The 21,980-nt window shown below is 48.7% G+C and overlaps 1 protein-coding gene across 6 annotated transcripts in view; it reads right to left on the bottom strand.

The window, feature by feature from the left end:
- Positions 1-21,980, bottom strand: part of LOC111159431 (TEA domain transcription factor 1) — a 258,170-nt gene that overhangs the window by 164,413 nt on the left and 71,777 nt on the right. For 4 of the 6 annotated variants that reach the window (XM_022521893.1, XM_022521895.1, XM_022521894.1 and 1 more), the window contains exon 2: positions 9,449-9,704. In XM_022521893.1, the coding sequence (XP_022377601.1) occupies positions 9,449-9,605 (157 nt within the window). In that variant the 5' untranslated portion in view covers positions 9,606-9,704. Of the gene's footprint in view, positions 1-9,448; positions 9,705-21,980 lie in introns of those variants that run through there. The other 2 variants (XM_022521891.1, XM_022521890.1) reach the window with 1 other exon arrangement.

Below are 21,980 nucleotides of genomic sequence, written 5' to 3' on the forward strand. Positions count from 1 at the left end.
GAAAACATGAAATGGTACAGCTGTTCTAGAAAACAGGTAAACTAGCTTTAAAAAAATGCAGAAAGGCACAACTACAACCACTGGCCATTTTATCCCACAGAAATGAAAACTCACATTCACAAAAAACCTGTATATAAACAGTCATAGCAGCTTTAGCTGTGATAACCAAAAACTAGAACCAGTCCAGATGGTCTTAGACAGACATACCACAGAACACACTCAACAATAAAAAGGAACAAGATACTGATACATACTAACAACCGGATGAATCTCCAGGGAATTCTGCTGAATGGAAAAAGCCAATCTGAAAAGGTTATATCCAGTATGACTCCATTATGTACCATGTTTGACATGGCAACATTTTAGAAATTTAAGACTGATTAATGGTTGTCAGGAATTAAAGTGGGGAGGCAGAGTTAGGTGTGGTCATAAAAGAGCAACCCCGGATGGGGCACATGGTTCATTCAGTCAGTTGAGCATCCAACTCGATTTCAGCTCAGGTCATGATCTTAGGGTCGTGAGATCAGGCCCCACTTCAGGCTCCATGCTCTGCATGGAGATTGCTTGGGATTTTTCTCCTTCCATCTCCTCCCCACTCCCTTTGAAAAGAAAGAAAGAAAGAGAGAGAAGGGAAGGAAGGAACGAACGAACGAAGGAAAGAAAAGAAAAAGGGCAGCCCCAGGGATCCTTGTGGTATTGGGACTGTCCAGTTTCCTCACTATGGTAGTGGATACACTAACCTACACACATGGTAACACTGTACAGCTTAATACACACACATAAACACCACACATACACAAGTACAACGGGGAATGGGGAAATCTGAATGAGATCAGTGGATTGTATAATGAATTACACATCAACGTTAATATCCTCGCTCTGATAAAATGTAATAGTTTTTCAAAATCTAACCATGGAGGGAAGTGTACAAAGTGTACAAAGGAAAGCTGTATTATGTCTTACAATGGCATGTGAATTTACAATATCCCAATACAAATTTCAATTAAAAAAAGAAAATAAGAAAAAAAAAAAAAGAAGAAGAAGAAAAGGAAACTCTCCAGGTTCTCTCAGGGCCTCAATTTTACTCAGCACCAGCCACCCCAATCTCTACTAAGCCTGCTCTACCTTTCAAGAGGCCACAACCCGCCCCAGCCCCAATCAGGTCCTGCAAGGCACCTCTGGGAAAAGAAAGCTCTACCCCCTTCAAAGTCGAGTCTGGGTTTTCTGTCAACAGACAGGTCCTCACCTCATCATTTTTCTTCCCTGCTCACCAACGGCCTCTCCCCTGCCCAAGGGGAAGTTTTCCTTTAACTGTTCGTGTCCTTCAAGATACCATCTCACGGCGCGGGGCCAAACCTCTCCAAACACTGGGCCATGGTCATGTTCCATCTTGGTACAGGGGAGACACCAACTGAATAAAGTAGTTTACCGCCTGGACCCAACGCTCTGTAAAGGACTGTTTCAAAGGTGACATCTCATTCTCGGCTCATTTCTTTCTTTCACCCACTCTAAAAATGTGCTCCTGGCCTCCTGGCCCCGGGCTGCAGCCCCCTAGCCCTGTGGTCCTCAAGCTGGTCGATCATCCGGCTACCCAGGGAGCTTCAGAATACACAGATTCCCAGCCCCTACTCCCAGAGGTTCTGATTCACACGGTATGAGTCAGTTTTTGTTTTCTTTTCTTTTTAAGCTTCTCAAGTGCTTCAGCTGCTGCTGGTCAGGCTAGGGAACCACCGAGGGGTCTCCCTTTTCCTTACAAAGGTGATCTCTTCATTGCCCCACTGCTAGAGGCAGTTCATTCAAAATCCATGGCCGCTTCACCGTGACCCACAGTGAGCCTGCGCCCCATGGGCTGTCCCCGCCCCCGCTCTCACAGCTCCAGGGACTGCTTCTCTGATGGTGAGCCCCCACACAGCCTTAGTGGCCACCCAGTACCCTGAAGCACATGACAAAACTCAACCCTTCATTCCTCCCCTCTCTAAAAACCTGCTTCTCCCGTCTGAACGCCCCACACTTCAGCCTCTGGGCCACCCCCGCCACCACCCGAAGCAGAACCCTAACATCATTCAACTCCTCGTTGTCTTTCACAAATCCCATTGGGTTAGCCAGTCCTGTTGGTTCCACATCTGAAACTTGCCTGCCCACATGCCGGTACCGGGTCCAGGCCTCCTCTTCTCCCCCCTGGGCTCCTTCAACAGTCATCTAACCTGCCCACACGCCTGCAGAGCCGGCTTCAGAAACACAGGCTGAGCCACATCATCTCCCTGGGGAAAATGTCATGGCTTCCCTTTGTCCTCAGAATGAGCATCAGACACCACAGTGTCCTCCATGACGCATTCAAGGTCCTCCATGACACAGAGGTGGGCCATGTTTCCAGGTTGGCCCACCATCGTCCTCCTGGATACATTCTCGTTTCTCAGAGCACCAGAGCTGTGCCCTTTGTGTGCTGGAATCCTGGAACCACACCACACACAAACACGCCTCTTCCTGCCAAGAAGAGCCTGGACTTTCCATGGGTTCTCGAAGGGGTCTCTAATCCAAAGTAGGTGAAAAACAAACATGAAGTGGCCTTTCCCCATTCCAGGTTAGCTCAGAGAAGTTGGCCTCTCCCGTGTGTTCCCCAGTCAGGAATAACCACTCTCCGTGGCCCTACCATTAAGCTCTGGCTATTTCTAGTGAAGAACAGATTTCCTTCCGTACCAGTATGTACAGCTGACCCTTAAACAGCACAGAGGTTGGGGCGCCGACTCCCTGCAGAGTCAAAAATCCGTGTGTAACTTCTGACTTCCCTCAAACTTAACTACTAATAAGAGCCTAATGTTGACCGGAAGCCTTACCAATAATAAGCAGTCGATGAACACATATTTTGTATGTTATATGTACTGTATACTGCAATCTTCCAATAAAGTAAACTAAAGTACAGAAAATTATTTATTTTTCAAATCACAAGAAAATACATTTACCATACTGCACTGTGCATACACCTGCATAGAAGTGGATCTGCAAAGTTCAAACCCATGTTGTTCAAGGATCAACTGCAGTTAATTGTATAAACTAGCTTGGTTTCAGACTGTCAGCTCCACCACTTCTTGACTATGTGACTTTGAGCAATTAACTTGACCTTGGGCCTTAGTTTCCTCAGCTATAAAATGGGGATATTTGCAGGACCTACACCCTTGGGTTGCAATGAGGAACAAATAAGACAACACATTCTAAAGCAAAAAAAGGCCACAGTAAGTGGTCACATGGGTCAGCTGTGTTAAAGATTTTACATCTGCAAAGATTCACAATGCACGGTGCAGGCCGGCAGTAAAGGACTTCTGAATCCACGTCTTCCGGAATCCCAGGGCTCATCCAGTGCGGTGGGAAAGCTGTTAGAAAGCATAACTTGGTAATACTTCAATGTTCTTTTCCCTTGTTTTCCCTTATGACCAATTCTGGAGCCATCCTACATTTTACCCAGACTGTACAAGGGCTCATACCTTGTGCATTAAACCTTTGCACGTTCCCCCACCCCACCCCACCCCCATTAACCTTCCCAGTCAAAACGCTGATGATGCTGGCTTTGCTTTCTCACAGGAACCAAACTATTTCAAACCCCCCATTCCTCATTTGTTCTGAGGAGTCCAGAATTAACCCTCCTTCTACTACTGCGCCTACCGGGCAGAGATCCTTGCTACCTCCTGAACGAACATCTGTCAACACAGGTAAAAAACCTAGATTTCTTCCTTCTCAATCTAGGAAGACCATTAAATATACAAAATCTTTCTCCTGTTTTTTCCCAACTTTCTCCCTTTTTTTCTAGCCAGTGCCTCCAACAGTAGAGGCCTTTTCTTTGTTTTGAGCATTATTCTGATATGCACATATTCAACAAACATTACTGATACCTTTTGTGTCTGACCAGACAGACAGGGTGGGGTCCTTGCCTTATGGGGCTTCTGGTCTGTTTGAAGGGCACAAGTTCTTTGGGCTTCACATTTGCAGCCAACTTGCTTGAAATAATACCCTGAATCACAGGTCAGACAGAAGGAGGAAATCAAAGATGCCACTTGATGGCCAGATGCAGAAAAACAAGCTCACCTCAGGCCCCATGCTTCACTTTTCCAAGTGGCCTGGAGATCGCATAGGGCTTGGATTTTATACCCATGTCCACCTCAGGGCTTCTGGGGCCTCCAGACATAGGCCACCTTCTTGGTCTTGAAAAGGGATGCTCCTCATTTCCCCAAGCGATTCTCTAAGCCAGGAGGAGCCTGGGGACCAGAGATTTCAGTCTCTGCCCAACTGACCAAAGCTCACTTGTGCCTGCTTGTGTGCACCCATGCTGATGTCCACAGCCACCACCTCACTACAATGGCCCCCTTCCCTCTTTCGTCAGTGCTTCTAAGAAGTAGGCAGAGGGGCCATTCTAACTCCAGTGCTCTCCCAGCGGGCAGGGCTGAGGTTGGCAACTGGAGAGGACCGGCCCAGAGACCTCTTCTTTCTCACCCCCCACCCAAACTTATCCAGTCATCGTAGCCCTTCTCTCCAGGGCTAAACAGTAGGCCTAGCATCCAGGCAAGAAAGGGGCCATCCTTGGAGCTGTCCCCAGGCAAGGACCTTGAAGACATTTGCTCATAAAAGGAGAAAACCACTGCTCAGCAACTGCTCTGACCAGGCGGCCTGTAGGATCCCGGGGCACCAGAATCTTCCAGACAGCTTTCTGGCCACCATCAGGGCCAGCCTTGTGATCTAGGATCCTCCCTGCTGCGTTATTTGAGAAGCTTTCTTCCTGCCAGCATTGGGCCAGGTGCCCTGGACACTGGTGGCCAAGAACAGGCTTCAAAAGGCTAAGTGGAAGGTGACCATCTTCAAAGGGCCCTCAGACTTCCCAGAAAGCTCTGGCACACAGCCCTGACCTGAGGTCAGAGCTTCCTGCAAATGAACTTGCGATGGCTCCATGAGGGCAGGGACTGTGTCTGTCTGGTTCACGGGTGTATCCCCTACAGCCCCTAGCAATGGGCTGGAATACAGGCGGTGCTCAATACTGATTCACCATCAACATAGAATGACCTCCACCAGGGAAGGAAGGGAGGAAGGCCTGTGGAAAGAGCCCAGGTTAGAGGGCCAGACTGACCCGATTCTGAACCCTTCCAGCTCCTCCATTTATACTCTGAGCTCACGGGCATCCTCATCTACACGGCGGGGGTGAGAATACCCGCCTCAAAATGTTGTTGGGGGAAAAAAAGAAAGTTGTTGGGAGAAGTGGACGGAAATCCTAGGTAAAGCCTGTAGCCCAGGTCACGGCCAAGAGCACTTTCTGCTTCCAGTTCAGAAACACTTTTCACAGCTCACACCCGAAGCCCGACACTGTCCAAACGTGGTAGGGGGAATCCCAGAGCACAGTGAGTTTATTTAACTCTTACAACAATCCCAAGAAGTAGGATCTACTTAAATCCCTCTTGCAGTGGTGGGAAACAGAGGCACGAGGACAAAAAGCAACTTGCCCCAAGTCTGGAATCTAGAAGTGGCAGGGCCACGCCTCCTAACAATTCCAAAGCCCAAAATTTTAAGTGCTACATTTTTCTGTCTCTAAAGTCATCGGGCAGGGAATGTTTGCTCTTGTCCCTGCCCTGGTGTGATTGTGGGCGATACCTGACCACACTGCCGGACCAGAATTTTCAGCTGCAAGAGAAAAGTGCATCTGGGTATCCCCGTGGTTCATGGCTTTTGTTTTAAACTAATGGCCTCTTCCTATGAAATTCAATCTCCAGCAAGTTTGCTGATCAAAAACTTTTCTCCCCTCCTGTCCTCCTGCTATCTCGTCTCCAACTACCTATCAGAAAAAGACACACAGCTATGTAAAAATAGGAAAAAGGAAAGGAAAGCACAGAGAGAGAGAGAGAGAGAGCGCGTGAGCTTGCACGCCCTCAGGAACAGAGAAGTCTCACTCACTCTCCTAACTATCCCTCAGGACAGCTGCCCACAGAGAAGGGCCCCGGGCAGAAGCAGTCTGTCCACACAGAGGCCAACCACGTCAAGGCTCAGTGTCCCCATGCACCCAAGGAGCAGAGAGAGAGTTAAGCCTCTCTTCCAATGGCCCAGACCTCCTCATAAAGACAGCTTCCCATTTCTTCCTCTCTATAGGACTGCATCTGCCCTACCGCCAAGCATGGAGAAAACGTCATTACCAAAATAAATCAGCGGGGCACCTGACCTTGCTTCTCAACTGGCTCAGGATTCGTGACATCACGACGCACTCTACAAATGCTCAGAAATATCGGAAACCCTGAACTACTACCCCCCCTTCAGCCAAAAATGCTTGGGATTTCACTAAAAGGCCTTAAATTATTTTGATTTTACCCTACGGAATCTAAAATGCGTTCCGTGTTTTCACTTTCAAAATGCTGAGAAGAAAAAGTATGCTTGTTGGACCTCAGGAAACCAGCTCCTGGTCTGGTTTGCGTCCTGGTTCGTGGATGGCAAGCTGGGGAGCCGGCCAGAAGCCAGGGAACAGAAGCTCTCACTCCACACCGCTCACTGACTCAGGCCCCAAGAAGCGGGGGCTTCCCCATGGGGGCGCCCAAGGCAAACTTCTCCCCCCAACCACGGTCACAGACAGGTCATCAGCAGCTCCCGGCATCTGGGCAGTCCTCCCAAGGGCCTAGTCTTCAGCTCCCGAATCCCTGCAAAACACCATGTCTCCCTTCCGAATCAGCAGAAGCAGCACAACTCCTCCATGGGAGTCAGTGAGACAGGACTCCATGGGGGCCAATGCTGAGGGCAGCATTCCTCCCCAAGGCAGCTGCTTGGAGATGGCACGGCCTCAAGGGCCCTACAGCAAATCCATTTACTGCACACCCACACCCCCAATCTGGACCCATGACCCTGCAGCTGTAACTCCTAACACTGCTTGCTCTGAAGACCACCCCATTTACAATCAGGTTGGTCATTAACACCCTAAGTCAATGGAATGCTGATTTAAGGGAGAAAAAGAATTCATCTATTAAGAACAAGTGCTCTCAGGAAGCACTCAGAACCGGACTGCCAGGGGCATTCAAGACATGGTCCCACAGCCAGCACTGCGTCAGTCAACACACTCATCACTCTTGTTGAGGTACAAGTCACAAAATCCCAGCATCCCAAAACGCACGGGTCCCGAGGACCCATGGACGTTAACTACCTGACTCTTTCTTCAGGGGAGAAAAGGAGATGCAGGCCAAGGGTAAGACGGTCCACCGTGGGTAAAGGGCTCAAATCCCGAGCTTCTCAGTGATCTTCCCATATTTAGCCTAGTGTCCCTGACACCCAATGACCAACAAGAGCCCTTACACACTTATTTCCACAAAAAAAGCTACTTCTGGGATGATGTTACAGGCAGACGGGCTAAGCCCACCACGGCTGTGGAAATCAACAGAGAAGAAAACCAAGCAGGAGTCGACAAAAATTAACTTTTGCTCTGAATCCCGTTCTCAGCGCGAAAACTCCTTCCTCCAGTTAAAGTGCCTTTCCAGGATTCCTGACGTGAGAAACGAGGGGCAGGAGTTACCCCTGACGGGGGGTGTCCGACACAGGCTGGTATTTTATTTTATTATTTTTTTTAATTTAAAGTTTTCTTTTTTTTTAATATTTATTTATTTACTTATTTGACAGAGATCACAAGTAGGCAGAGAAGCAGGCAGAGAGAGAGGAGGAAGCAGGCTCCCTGCTGAGCAGAGAGCCCGATGTGGGGCTCGATCCCAGGACCCTGGGATCATGACCTGAGCTGAAGGCAGAGGCTTTAACCCACTGAGCCACAAAGGCGCCCCCAGGCTGGTATTTTAGACCACAACTGCTGGGCAAACAAATGGGAGCTATACCAGGTAGAGCGGTCTTAAGCCAGCTTCGCAAGCAGGAGTGAAGTCGGCCCCAAAGAAGGCTCAGAAATTAGAGTACTTTCCTCTGCCCTTAAAATGGGGGGGGGGGGGGCACCTGTGGCGGCAGCGAGGGCACGGGTGCCTCTTTAGATACAAAGGTTAAGACCTCACAGGCTAATAACCAGGCTGGGGAAGGGCAGCCCAACAAAGACACACACACACACACGACCAGAGGCCCTGTAACTTTCTGCCCATAGGAGCAGACATGGTCACCCTGAGTCCATGTCACCCACAGACACGAAGAAGCTTCTCTGGCTCCAGAGGATCACACGGGAGCCTAAAACAAACGAAGGCCAGGGCTCTCTCCCCCGCAAGTGTGTGACACTCACAGGCCGCAGACTCAATGCCATGGAAAGCAGCATTTCCCTTGTTTCCATTACGTCATCCATGCTGGAAAAGGGGGGGAGGGGGAGGGGGACACAGCTGGGAGCAGCTGTACCACCATCTGCTCACTCCTCGCTCCTGGGCTGTGTGTGCTAGCCTGAGCAGCAGCCCCGCTCCTGCCCCAGAGAGAGGAGGTGCGGTGTTAAAGGTACAATACCCAATTACGGAAAAGCTTTCCAAATCATTTAGAGATAAATCACTTTCAGGATAAGTTAACAACCTCGGGAAGGTTGCTGAGCCTGTCCTCTTTGAGTTTTGGTTATTTGTTTGCATCTCTTTAGACTCAGCTACGGGGCAAACTCTGTCGGCTCAACGTGCCCCATTAGACAAGCAGAACGTACAAGCAACCACCTGCCATCTGCTCCCCAAAGGAGGCATCCAGAACAGTACAGGTCTGCAGCTGGAAGCGTTCAGGGGAGGAGCGGGGAACATTCAAACCCAGGACACAGGCGCCAGGCCAGTGACTGCTACTTGCTTATGGGCACCCTGAGCCATTCAGCTGACCAATCCTATCTTCTGGGGCACTCCCGAAGTTCCCTCTAGAGCACTCTGCCAGGCATGCCCTCATAGAAGGGGAGGCTGGTGAGAGCACCTGGGGGTGAACCACTTGGCTGGCCCCTCGACTACAGACAGGCAACGAGGCAGTAAAATGGGAGTCTGGAGGTCTGATCAAGCTATGCACGCGTCTCATCTGGCCGACATAGGGCTGTATTTAAAAAGCAAAAGTGCTGGCTTTTAAAAATGAGTGATTTCATATATAAATATCTGTATTGCTAGCTCTTCCTGGGAGCGAGGAGAAAATGAAGAGATTTGTCAACACAGGCCCCATTTCCACATGGCACCAGTGACCAGGAGCTACTGAGATGGGGCATGTGCTCTGAAGAATGGGTCCGCATATGCCACTGCAACTAAATCCCTACCTGGACCCTGAGAGCTTTGCTGTCATGCTGCTGAGTGTGTAGAAGAAAAAGAAAACCTCAGAGAATGATTTCCCGATGGTCCTTTGTTGACTCTTCCGGTTGGTTGAGATTCAGTCCCTTGGATGGCCAACTGAAATTCTACAAAGATCATTCCACCCAATACAATGAATGGATCTCAGTAGAAGGCTAGCTGCCACCATTTCTTACCACAAAAGCACATCATAGGATCGCAAAGGAACATTACGGACCGCTTACCATACATCTTGCCTTCGTCCGATAAGATGATTTTCCTCCTCCCGCAGGGTGGGTAGATAGCCAAGGCTTCCTGAAAGCTCTGCTCGATGTCGGGGCTCCAGACCCCTTCTGCGTCGTTGTCGATTGGCTTATCCGCAGAGTCGCTCATTCTTTCCATGTTTTCGGCAGGGCTCTCACTGCCGCTCCAGCTGCTGGGCTCAATTTTGGCGGTTGGATTTTCCAAGCCGAAGCCTGGAGCCTTTTCAAGAAAATAAACCTAAAGACAGAAATGAAAAGACAGGGTAAGGAGGAGGTAATGACCAACAACACCGCTCTTCCTCGTTCCAGTACCTACTCTTCCGGCTCCAGCTTTGCTTGGACAAGAGCTCCTAGAGGAGAATACAGGGTTTGGGGAGCCAAGTGGCTTTTGTTCTTCACGTACCGCATCAACCACGCATACAGAAATGCAACAGCAGGCAGAAACTGGATCATCTCCACAGGCGTGAGAATGGGGCCCCCCTGGAGTTGCAAGTTCACCGTGAATCCCGCAGAAACGCTGACCAGATGCCTACAAGCTACCAGGAGCACTTTGTGCAAGGATAATCCCACATTAATCCCATGTCCACGACAAAACCGTTGTTTCAAAGAAAAGGAAGCAAAACAAAAGATATCTGCCTCGCCGTGGCAATGGGCACAGTAACTTGAAAATGTCAAATGGTCCAATATTTGTCGATGAGATCACCGAAATGCAAGATGGCGGCAGGCTGCAGGAAGGACGGGATTATTCTGTTGTCACAAATACTCGTTCCACTGAAACAGCGACACCAGGTCCCCTGTACCTGCTACCGGACAGCATTCTGCAACAGGGGTCCTCTTCTACACGCTCACTTCACTTGGCCACTCTCCACTTCTAGACTGTAACCTTGAAGCTGGGACCCAGTTGCCCCCATTTCTGCCTTCCAGGCAACCGACAACAAGTGGCCGGCGCACTGGCAGAAATGTTCTAGGCCTACACGGGGCACTCCGTCCAGGAGCCTAACTTGGAATTTCTGATCACATGAAAAACGTAGGGAGTCTTTCATTTCTTCTTCTGTAGCCCTGAAGATTACAGAACCGAGAGAAATTTTTCTCAAAGATTTATTCCTCTTAAATTATGCATGTAACCTATGGCCATAATGGGATAAGCTTTCCCAACAAATGTCAAACCGGCACAAACACCAGCACAAACACCAACGTGAAACTGATCTAATCCAGTACCCCCTGCAGTCTGCACACTAACATATCAATATTCCTTTGTTGAAAAAGCATCAGGTCACTAATTCAAAGGCTTCCCCAAAAAGGGAGAAGAAATGCTCCTGGGGATGGATCGAAGACGGGGAGGCTCCGGGCTTGAGTAGGAGAGTGTAGTGTAACCACCATCCTAGCCTGCTTCCCCGCCTCAAGTCCACACAACATTACAACAGAGGTGGGTAGGAGAGAGGAAGGCAGACGCCAGAGGCCCCGCCGGGCACCAGGGACTTCTCTCGGCTCCAGAACAGTCACCGGAGAGCAAGCAACCCGTCTTCTCTCCTTCTGTGTCCCAACTGCCTCCCTCCCACCTGCACTCCCCCAGCTGCGTCTATCAACGGATCCCAGCTGCGGAAACTCGGGGGCCGAGAACATTACACAATTAATGGTGTAACTAGTGGGTGCTTTTGGCTTCGTACCCTGACAGCTTTTTGGATCTAGCAGCACCTGGATAAAAGGAACCTTCGGGTTGTCTGCCTTTTAAATGTTGCCACGGATCCATCATTCAAAGAACTTGTCAGCAAAATATTTACTACTCCTTACCAACACATGTACATTAACACAGGACTCTACAAACTGCCAAACGTTGAGAGGTATCAATTATGCCACAAAAAAGGGTTTTGTGATTGACCTGCCCATGAACTCCACCAAGCCTCCAGTGTGGGTCTTTTCAGTTCTCAAATTATTACTGGGGGGGTGGGGGGGCGGATTTAGGGGCCTCCTAAAAATTCAAGCTGAACTGTACCATTCTACCCTACAGTCTGTTCCGCCTCCAAAGCAGTTTCTTGGAGAAAATGAGAGGATGAGCAAATGCTTTGAGGCAGTGGGTAATCCACCTTCTGCCTCTCCACCTGACCCAAATACAGAACAAAACAAAACAAATGGCCCCCACGGAAGCCCACGCCTGTCCCTGAGCTCTGGGAGGCTCTCAGCAGTATGAACTCACTGCGGAGAGCCACACTGTAGGATGAACAGTGATGTGCCCAGCATGCAACCACGACAGCAGAGGGACACAGTCCTGGGCAGTGAAGGCCAGCTGAGGAACGGTGGGATCTCTATTTGCATAAGAACACTCCCATGGAAGGAAGATCCTCAGTCCCCAGGCCAAAACACACCAGCAACCCCTGACCCTATGCTTGACATGCCTTCTTCCTCTCCCATCAGTTGGTCATACGGTCTACGCTGGAACATGACCAGTGGCAAGGAACCCACTACCTCCCCAGCACCATTTCCCTTGTACCGGCATGCTTTAATCCTTCTGTCTAGGAGGCTAACACCCACGACCCGGTTATTTCCAACTATCCATCCCTTGAAAGTCTATCTATCCCTTGTGGGAGCAAATCCAACCCCCACACATCCATTCAGGTATGACAGGAACAGCCCCGGACTGTGATCCAGACTAGACAGAATTCACATCGTTTCTCTGCCCAGAGCTCATAAATGCATCCCAGTTTTGTCCACAACCCTCCATAAAGGACACTCAGAGAGGGACCCAGGATCCATAAAACCTCCAAGCTCCTAAGTGTTGTTCCTGAAATTCCTCTCTTGTGCAACTGTCTTAGGAGCTAAAAACACGAGTTTATATTTATTCCCATTAAATTCCATTACTTTTACCCTTAGGCCTTGACTCCAAGCTAGTAAGATCTTTCTGAATCATTAATTGCCAAGCTTAGTGTCCCCAGACATTGAACAACCACTGAGAGTTGTCACGGGGGAGGGTGTAAACCCATTCTAGAGAAGTTCCAGAAAAGATTCTGACTCAGCATATGGAAAAATGTCCAGCTAGCTGAACTTCCACAAGGGGTGCAATGCCTTAAAGACAGACAGAGTCCTGCGAACAACCCTTTCGAGCTACTGTACAGCTAAAAATCACTAGTCCTTGGGTAGGGAATGCAGTACTAGTGAGCACTAACTGATTCATCCTTTTTATTTTTTTAAAGATTTTATTTATTTGAGAGAGGGTGAGTGTGTGTATGTGTGTGTGTGTGAGAGAGAAAGAGAGAGCACAAGCAGGGTGAGGGGCAGAGGGAGAAGCAGATCTCTGCTAAGCTGGGAGGCCGATGCAAGGCTTGATCCCGAGACTCTGAAATCATGACCTGATCTGAAGGCAGACGCCCAACCGACTGAGCCACCCAGGCGCCGCTGGATCCATCCATCTCAGTTAAGTATAGGCACTGTTCTAAACATGCTCATGTTTTTATTCATTTCCTGCAAAGGGGAGAACTCTGCGTCCAGGCTCTTGCAGGCTGGTCAGCTGGAGCCCAGCAGGATGAAATTACCAACTCTGGACAAGGGCCAGCACAGAGCCCCAGACGCTGCCACACACATAATCCTCAGAGTCACACAGGCCCTCAGTTTTACAACCCAATTGTAAGATGAGGCCCTGTATGGGCAGAGAGTTTCCAATCACAAGACTGGGGCTGGCTGAGAAATGTTCCCCATACTGGATACCAGAATAACTGTTCTGGTTCATTCTATCCCTCTGGTCCCTTTCAGCCCAGTTCAAAATCCACCTCATCCTGGAAACACGTACCCAGTGACTCTCAGAGTATCGGCCACACATTAGCAATATCCTAAACACATGTATAATGGGTAAACTACCAACCAATCTACCAGGCTTCAGAATGTAGAGAGCAACAAGCACCTGTTTGTTTCCAATAATAAGGGCTAACTGAATGAGGCGGGCACAGAACATCTGTGCCTGCAGAGCTAAGGTCCGTACCTCCTCATACATCCTTTGAGCAAGGGAGTCAACTTACACTTGATGCAGTGGATGAAGAAGAAACAGAGTATTGGGGAGTGGACATAGCATGTGGTGTCAAGACTCAACTTGACTTGGCTTCCAAACCCAGCTCACTCGCTAGCCTTGACACCCAGGCTAAATTAGGGAATCTTGCAGAAGCTCAGGTTTTAACTTACAGAGGGAGATAAATTCAATTCGATTCCAACACAGGAAAGTCACTAAGGGGTAGAGGGACTCTCCCCTCACAGGACTGCCGCAGAGATTAAGCGAGATATACTATGTACCATTAGTCCCTGGGTGCCTCCGTTTCCATCATTAACACTTTTCCAAAGGCTCATTTTTTTCCCTAAAATCCTCCTTTGCTACACTATAATAAATTCCAGAATGAAATGTTACCAGTGACCCAAGCATTCCTAACTGCCCTAACAGCTAGACTCCCTAAATGGATCACTCTTGCACAATTACCCACTGACACCTGAAGAGAGGTGACATGATTACAGTGAAATGACATATGTGTATTTGTCCAATACGCACTTGGATATAAAAGTCTGGGGGAAGAAGGGGCCAAGACAGTCCAACGTAGGTGCTTCTGACACCAACTCCATGCAAGGGACATACTCACAAGGGGTGTGACACAGGGCACAGGAATCTGCTTCTCCCTTCAACTTAATTCCTGTGGGTCTCTCATAATGTAAGCATCTCACCCACTTATAGGTGATTTAAGAGCTCTTAAATAAAAGGGTGAGCTTTAACTAACCTCATGATTAATGAAACGCCACTGAACATGAGGGTCACAAAAAATCCATACAGATTCTTTTAGCCAATGTCTCAACAGTCTATGAGACATTCAGAAAAGGGCTGGATTAGGCATTATGACTCTGTCTCTACCTGAGTAGCCCAGGACCACACAGCACTTATAGACCCCCACGTGCCTCAGTTTCCATCATTAACACTGAAGGAGGCCAACTAAGTCATTCATTGTCACCTTGTTTTCCCATACACTCTACCTACAATAAAGCTTAGTAAGGTGATTTGTTACTGCACCCCATCTGTACCCCAATCTCATTGAGGGCAAGGACCACAGCATCCCCAGTGCTGGCAGAGTCCCTGGAACCATATTCGGTGAAAGAAAGAACAAACCAACAACCAGATGACATGAACGTTCTCTGACATCAGTGCACGCGAACTTACCACCCAAGCTTCCCATGAGAAGGGCAAGAGTTTCAGCCCCTTTCCCATCCCTCACCCTGACTCTGGTCAAGGTTCTAATGAGAAGATCCCCAAAGAAGATTACCAAATTAGGAAGACATAAGCGGACAGACTTAAGCCTGGCAGAGTTTGGATAACCAAGAGTTGGCTATCTAATCCAATTTTTTAATTTAGTAATCACAATTACAACCAACAGTCTTTCTGTGTTAAAGACACAATTATGGGGGCGCCTGGTTGGCTCAGTCAGCTAATCAAGTTGACTCTTGCTTTCAGTTCGGGTCATGATCTGGGGGTCACGGCATTGAGCCCTGTGTCAGGTTCCTCACTCGGCCAGGAGTCTGCTGGAGATTCCCTCTCCTCTCTCTCCCTCCCCCTCTGCTCTTCCCCGCCCCATGCATCACGCACACATGCTCACGCGCTCTCTCTCAAATAAATCTTTAAAAGAAAAAGACATAAACATGGTTTGGGCACTCTAGGAGCTAAGTTTCTGCTTCGACAAACATACGTTATTTTGAGTGGAATGGTAATTTTTGAGACACAATATTTTACCTTCTCTCTTTCTTTTTTCTTGTGGCCCCTAGAGAAAACAGAATCAGAAGATGACAGCTATAAGAAAAGCTATACGCAGGCTATAAGGGAACCAAAGTGGTGAGGGTGTGAAGGCCAGAAACCAAAGTGGTGGCCAAGGAAGAAATGTGAAGAGGGGAAAAATGGTAACAAAGCAAATCTGAGGGAGCAGGTGAATGAATAAGGCAACATAGGTCATGACACTAAACGGAAAGCTAAGAAAGGTTTCTGCAAGCTCAGAAGAATGTGGACATAGCAACAGTACGAGCCATTTAAAGAAACAATCACATGGTTGAAATGATATTTGTAGTAAACGACTCAATCACACATTTGATGTTAGCTCTAAGGTCACTCTGATTTTAGTGAAAGCCAAACTTTTCTTATAAGAAAAAAGCTGCCCTCCAATAAAAAGACTAGGGAAACGATGCTTTACTTCCAAAGTGAACTAGTACATCAAATCCAGATTCAACCTTCTCCAAATAAACCATGTTTCCAGCATAAAGCCGGAAGCTCTCACGGAAAGCATCTTTAATCATCGCACAACTCCCACTGGGTATTTTTTCTACCTTATGAGGTAAAGACCTAAATAAGTTGCCAAAGTCAGATACTAACCAAAATTTGAATCCAGGAGTCATCTGTCAGCTAGAATGCACCATCCATGGATCAGCAGACTCAAATACACTCTCACTAGACAGTGAGCTGGAGGCTGGATTTCAAAGGGAGAGAATGTAGGCAGCGCTGAACGTTCAGCTCAGTCTACAACTGACACCTTCAAGCACAGTCTAATTAATTCCTAATGAATAGTGATGATACTGACTCACCTCCCTGGGTAGTTGGGAGGAATGTCAGGCACTAATGATGGTTCATCGCTTTTGCATATGTAAAGTGGAACAAGTTACTAGTTCCCTATCATTTCAGACACTAGCCAAACCCGCCTACGACCGGCCTGAGAAATACAGGACCGACCGCCTGGATTTGAGAGGCAGCCTCCAGAGAAATGGGACTGCAGAATGTAAAGCACTGTCAGCGCAGAATGTTCAGGGAATGCCAACACTGAGAACTGAGGCCACGTCTGCCATCAAGCTGGTAGCAGTCAGTGAGCCTTGGTGTCATAAATTCCAACTGCCAACAGGTTCTAATTTCAGCAGGAAGGAGTGGATAATTACTCCTTCTCATTTTCCAAAATCACTTCCATATCAACAGGATCCATCAACAAGCCAACACCTCGTCACCAAGACCCGGATGCTGAGCACCCCGTGAGAGGACTTTGGCATTACCTCCTGAGATTCCCTGATGAATACTCCTGCTTCATCAACGCTAAGTACTTGCCCAGGTGACAGTTCAAGAAAGGCTCTGACTGATTTCATGCTACGCAGCTCTGTATTACCAGCCTTGAGGGGAATCACCTTCCCGACCCCCTTAAGGAATCTGTTAGCCACTCAGAACAGAAATTTCTGCCTCTTCTTTCTGCCACCATCACCACAAGTCAAAGTAATCACTGCTCTCTTTCATCGGAAGACACTTGCAAAAGACCTAGGCCACAGACTCAGGTCCAGGCAGGCTATCCAATCTGACCATTCCCAAGTGAAGACTGATAGATGTCCAGCTGTCAGGCGGCTCAAATGGAAAACCTGCAGGATCTTTCCTAGGATAACAGTCAAAGAAAAGCCCAAAACACCCCCCTCAATTCTAGCAGGTCTGTAGAGTGAACATATTTTTAAGGTAGACTCCCCAATCATAATGCTTGTTCAAAACAAAGAAAACAAACACCATGAAAAGAATACTCCTTAATCACTAAGTCATGGATAACGTTACTTTCTTAGTCAGTGAGGTTCACCGTCAGATTATCGTGATGCCTTCTCATTTTAGCTGACAATGAGTACAAATTTAAAAACCAAGAGTAGAGAGTTTGTATTTTCAAAGATACCAACACAACAGATAAATACAAACACTACACTTGGCCAAACCCTACAACAAACATTTCAAAAGGGTCTGCCTCAACCCCCTGCCAAGGAAAAGTGCCTACAGAGGAGCCTCATACAGTCAGAGTGCTGTATGGGTGGCAAGTCTGCAGGTCATGACTGGGGTGTCATCCTTCTTACAAAAGGCCATGGGGACTCACTCTGTTACAAAGCTTGTTGCCAGCTAACTTAATGATATGTTAGTTCAGGGCTGACACCGAGTCCCAACAGGGGAGCTGCCCAGATGCAGTTCCTCTGGCTGATCTGGAGGTCGGATTCTATGGCATCAGGAACAGCCCTCCCTAGTCCACACACAGAAATGGTCCCAAGCCACCTTCTCTAGCTCCTATGACTTGGGGTGCTTCCCTCACACTGGCCATGCCTGCGTCTACGCTGGCCTATTGACACAGCATGCAGGGGACAGAAGCAATAGGTAAACCTACAGCTCACTTCAGACTGGGTCATCGGTCAATCAACAAGGGCAACCGAAGCAAGCTAGCATTTGAAAGTGCTGCGCTGGGAAGTCCAAGCTCTGCTCCAGGTCTCTGACTGGGAACACTGGCATGCAGATGCTGTCTTTAGACCCAACAGACCCACATGAATGTCGTCGGCACTGGCATTAGAAGATCCACAATCAGGGGACCTGAGTGGCTCAGACGGTTCGGCACCTGACTCCTGATTTCAGCTCAGGTCATGAGCTCGGGGTCATGAGGGGAGGGAGCCTGCCTGAGATTCCCTCTCCATCTCCCTCTGCCTCCCCCCACTCCTCTAGCACTCCCTCTCTCTCCCCCGAAGTAAATAAATAAAATCTTTAAAAAAAAAAAAGTAGAGGAAAAGAAAAGAAAATAAATAAAATCTTAAAAAAAAAAAAAAAGGGGAGGAAAAAAAAAACCCCCACCAAAATTAGGCCCCCGTGTGTCCAGAAGAAAAAAAAAACTACTCTTTCCTGTCACCTTGGGGTAACCAAGGACATAATTTATCACACTGCATTTTGTTCCTTTCCAGCCTCTCAACCACCAAACATCAGGATAGCACTTTCTTGGGTCTGGCCATTTTTTTTTTTTTTAAAGATTTTATTTATTTATTTGTCAGAGAGAAAGAGGGAGAGAGAACGAGCACAGGCAGACAGAGTGGCAGGCAGAGGCAGAGGGAGAAGCAGGCTCCCTGATGAGCAAGGAGCCCGATGCGGGACTCGATCCCAGGACGCTGGGATCATGACCTGAGCCGAAGGCAGCGGCCCAACCAACTGAGCCACCCAGGCGTCCCGGGTCTGGCCATTTTTAAGGCATCCAAGCAGCATACAGATCCTCATCGGAAATCACACATGAGTATCTCCACCCCCAAAACATGATTTTAAACCTCCCTGGAAGCAGAAATGGAGCCCCTGAGCCCTCTAAGACCTGGGACAGTGGCAGGTGGTATCAGGAGACTGGATGAAAGTGAGCATCACAGAACAGCGGCTACAACTAACCCTTCTGATTCCACAGTAACCTTAGAGAAAAAGTTTATTCCAGGGCCCTCAATAATTCACTTTTTCTGAATTATGCTTTTAAACGATGCCATCGGCAGACAAGGAAACATCCCATGAATTAGTCACCGGATTAACTCCAGGACATTGAAAATGGCCTTTGTCATATTTCAGAGTGCTCTTTACAAAGATCCCAAAGAAAGTTCGATTACAAGACACCGTATGTGTTTTCGTTTTTTGTTTTTTTTTTTAATCTGTGGTCAACTGACTAGGCCCTGGCTTTACTCACTGGCCACCAAGTGCTCTGAGCCACACTGTCAGGCCCCGCAGAGAAAGCAAGGAGGTTATTTTCAGCAAGTTTGGCTTTATTCCCAAATCCACGTTAGATCCCTACCTCCACCTCCATCCCCTTCTTCTCTCCTGAGGTTTCCTACTTTTAATTTATGCTATTTTACAGCCTTGCAAGCTGCCTTAAATTTATTCTGAAACAAAAGAGGGAAACCTGGATGGCTCAGTGGGTGAAATCTCTGCCTTCTGCTCAGGTCATGATCTTAGGGTCCTGGGATGGAGCCCCACATCAGGCTCTCTGCTCTGCAGGGAGCCTGCTTCCTCCACTCTCTCTGCCTGTGCCTCTGCCTACTTGTGATCTCTCTCGCTTCCTCCTCTCTCTCTGCCTGTCTCTCTGCCTACTTGTGATCTCTCTCTCTGTCAAATAAATAAATAAAATCTTAAAAAAAAAAAAAAAAAGAGGGAAACCATTTCTGTTTTCTAATCATCCACTCCCATGTCCGCCACCATGTGCTAGGCACTAGAGAAATGGAGAGAAATAAGTATGTCGTCCTCCCTGCCCTCAAGGAGCAGCATTCCGGCGGGGAGACAGATCACACGGGCCATGCCACCCCACGCCACGACAATAGCCCGGGGCATGTTTCACACCGTGGCCGATACGCACACACCAGCAATGCACGGAGCATGCCCGCAGCTCCTGAAGGTGTGTGTGCAACTATCTGGGGGCAGGAAGGATGAAGGACAGATAATTTTATAAATCTGAAATCAGAATGTTTTCATCAGAAGCTCTTTCAGCATGGTCCAAGGCCAGAGCAGTCCTCTAGATAAAGTCACGCATGACAACAGGACAGGACCCTAAGCATTCCAACTTCAGAGGCAGGTTTTAGAGACGGTGTAGATGGGCTGCTTTCTTACACAGGCCAAAGCCACCGGACGAACTCCACTCAGCGCTGTCGCTCAGCTCCTCAATTACTGTTCATTGACCTTTGACCTCAAGCACCCACCCTTATTCCCCTGGTCCCCAAAGATGGCTGCATGCTGATCGCACAGTCAGCCCCAACCCAGCATGGGGACTGGACCCCTGTGCTCTCACGGAGACACAGAAGTCTATGAACTGCCCACAAGCGAACCCGGGCCGACAGCGACACGTCCAAGCGTGTAAGCTGACCCAAAACAGACCCTGCTTGTTCCCGAATATCCACTGGTTTCCAGTGTTATGGCTGTCATGGAGTTCCGACTCTTCAAATGAGAAACGCAACTTGCCATTTAATGAAGACACAGCCACAGAGCAGTTGCAAAACAGGTCCTCCATTGGGAGCAATGCAAATTCAGAGACCAATGAGAGCCTCTCACCCTAGCCCCCAGCCCGCTCCTCCAAATTTATACCCAGTTCAACTTTGGGGAGAGCATGCATCTCGGCACTTTGGCTAGGAACTGGCCAGGGTAAGAGAGTATTGTTTCCCCCTTTAGACAATAAGCCATTCCTGCCCATATAAATAAACAAACAAACACATGAGCACCTACTATGTGCACAGCACCAGCTCTAAGCAGGCCACAAACACTTGGGAGGCACACAGTGGGGCAAGACCCCTAGGCAAAGAGAAGAACTTTCAGGAAGGCTGAGGCACCCACTTCAGGAATTAGGCCTCCCTGTGCCTTCACTTTGGCAGGCCCCAGAGTGCTCCGGAGGAGGGCAGACCACCAGACTGCTCCCTCGCCCTCCCACTGCACCAGCAAAGAGTCCCAGTATCAAGAAAGAAAGGCAAAAGGCCACAACTTGATTCCATCGACATTTCCGCAGCTCCCCAACACACACAGACACACACACACACACACACACACACACACACACACACACACGGGAAGCCTCTTCAGAGGGGTCTCCAACACAATCTGCTAACCCCAGGATAAGAACAAGGAAGGCCAAAACTTCAATCCATCTCTCACTCATCCAACTGGAATCCATGCCGATTCCCCCTGTGGAATCGCACCAATGTGCTCGCTCTTGCCTGGGCTCTCCCTTTGTGGATTTTCCTGGTGTTGATTCCCCATTAGTCCTACTGACTTGACTCTATGTGTAGGATTCAACTTGAGGGCCAAACAGGCCCAAAAGGAACCAAACAACCCCAAAACCACACACTAGACACACTTGGCAGTGACATCTTCAAAGCCGCTTCTCTGCACTGAGGATCCTTCCCTGAAAGCATTCATGGAAAACCAAAAAGGATTTCCGAGGTCCTGGGTGTGGAGACCCAATTCACATAGTGCCCTCGGAGAGATTCTGCTACTCAGGGAACCTGGCTGGAGTAGCACCCAGGCTCCACCCAGCCCTTCCGATGCAACTCAATCCGGAGAATGTCCACTTGACCCCCCCATCCCTCAGCCACATGCCCTCCCACGCCTCTCCATGCCCCTGACTCTACTCCTGACTCCCAAGTGGGACCTTCTACCCTTCTCAGAGCTGGGCAATTGCCGGTGTCCCCATACCACCACCACACCCCACAACCAAGTCCTGCCCAATTCCCAGCTCCGGATGGAGGCTGGGTGACATGGGTGGCCTCTTGAAAGTATCCCAGCTCTGATGCTAAAAGTGTGAATCAGAGTCCCCAGGAGAGGTATTTTTGGCAAGTCTCTCTTGTGCTCTTCTTTGGCCAGAAGAGTTTTCCTAAAATGCAATTATGACTTTTATCATCTGCTCCTTAAAATCTTCCAGCAGATCCCCACCCACTACAGGACCCAACTGCCTGCCAGGGGCACCCATGGCCTTGACCACCTAACTGCAACCTGTTCTCAGACGCCTGTCCAGTCCCCTCCATTCCAACCATGTGACCACTCCATGGCGCCCAGACACAGCAGGGTGCCTGCTTCACCCTTCAGCCACCTGGGTCCATCTGTTCAGATGTTCCCCTCGTCAGCCACTCTACCCAACGAATACCTATCTGTCCTTTCAAGACCAACACCATCAACCTCTCTCTGGGAAGCCCGAGCAGCTTCCTCCACCCAGAGATGTCACTTCTGTGTCCCCGAAGC

Source organism: Enhydra lutris, unplaced genomic scaffold, assembly GCF_002288905.1.
Source record: "Enhydra lutris kenyoni isolate GAN:26980312 unplaced genomic scaffold, ASM228890v2 scaffoldscaffold68, whole genome shotgun sequence".
Taxonomy (NCBI): domain Eukaryota; kingdom Metazoa; phylum Chordata; class Mammalia; order Carnivora; family Mustelidae; genus Enhydra; species Enhydra lutris.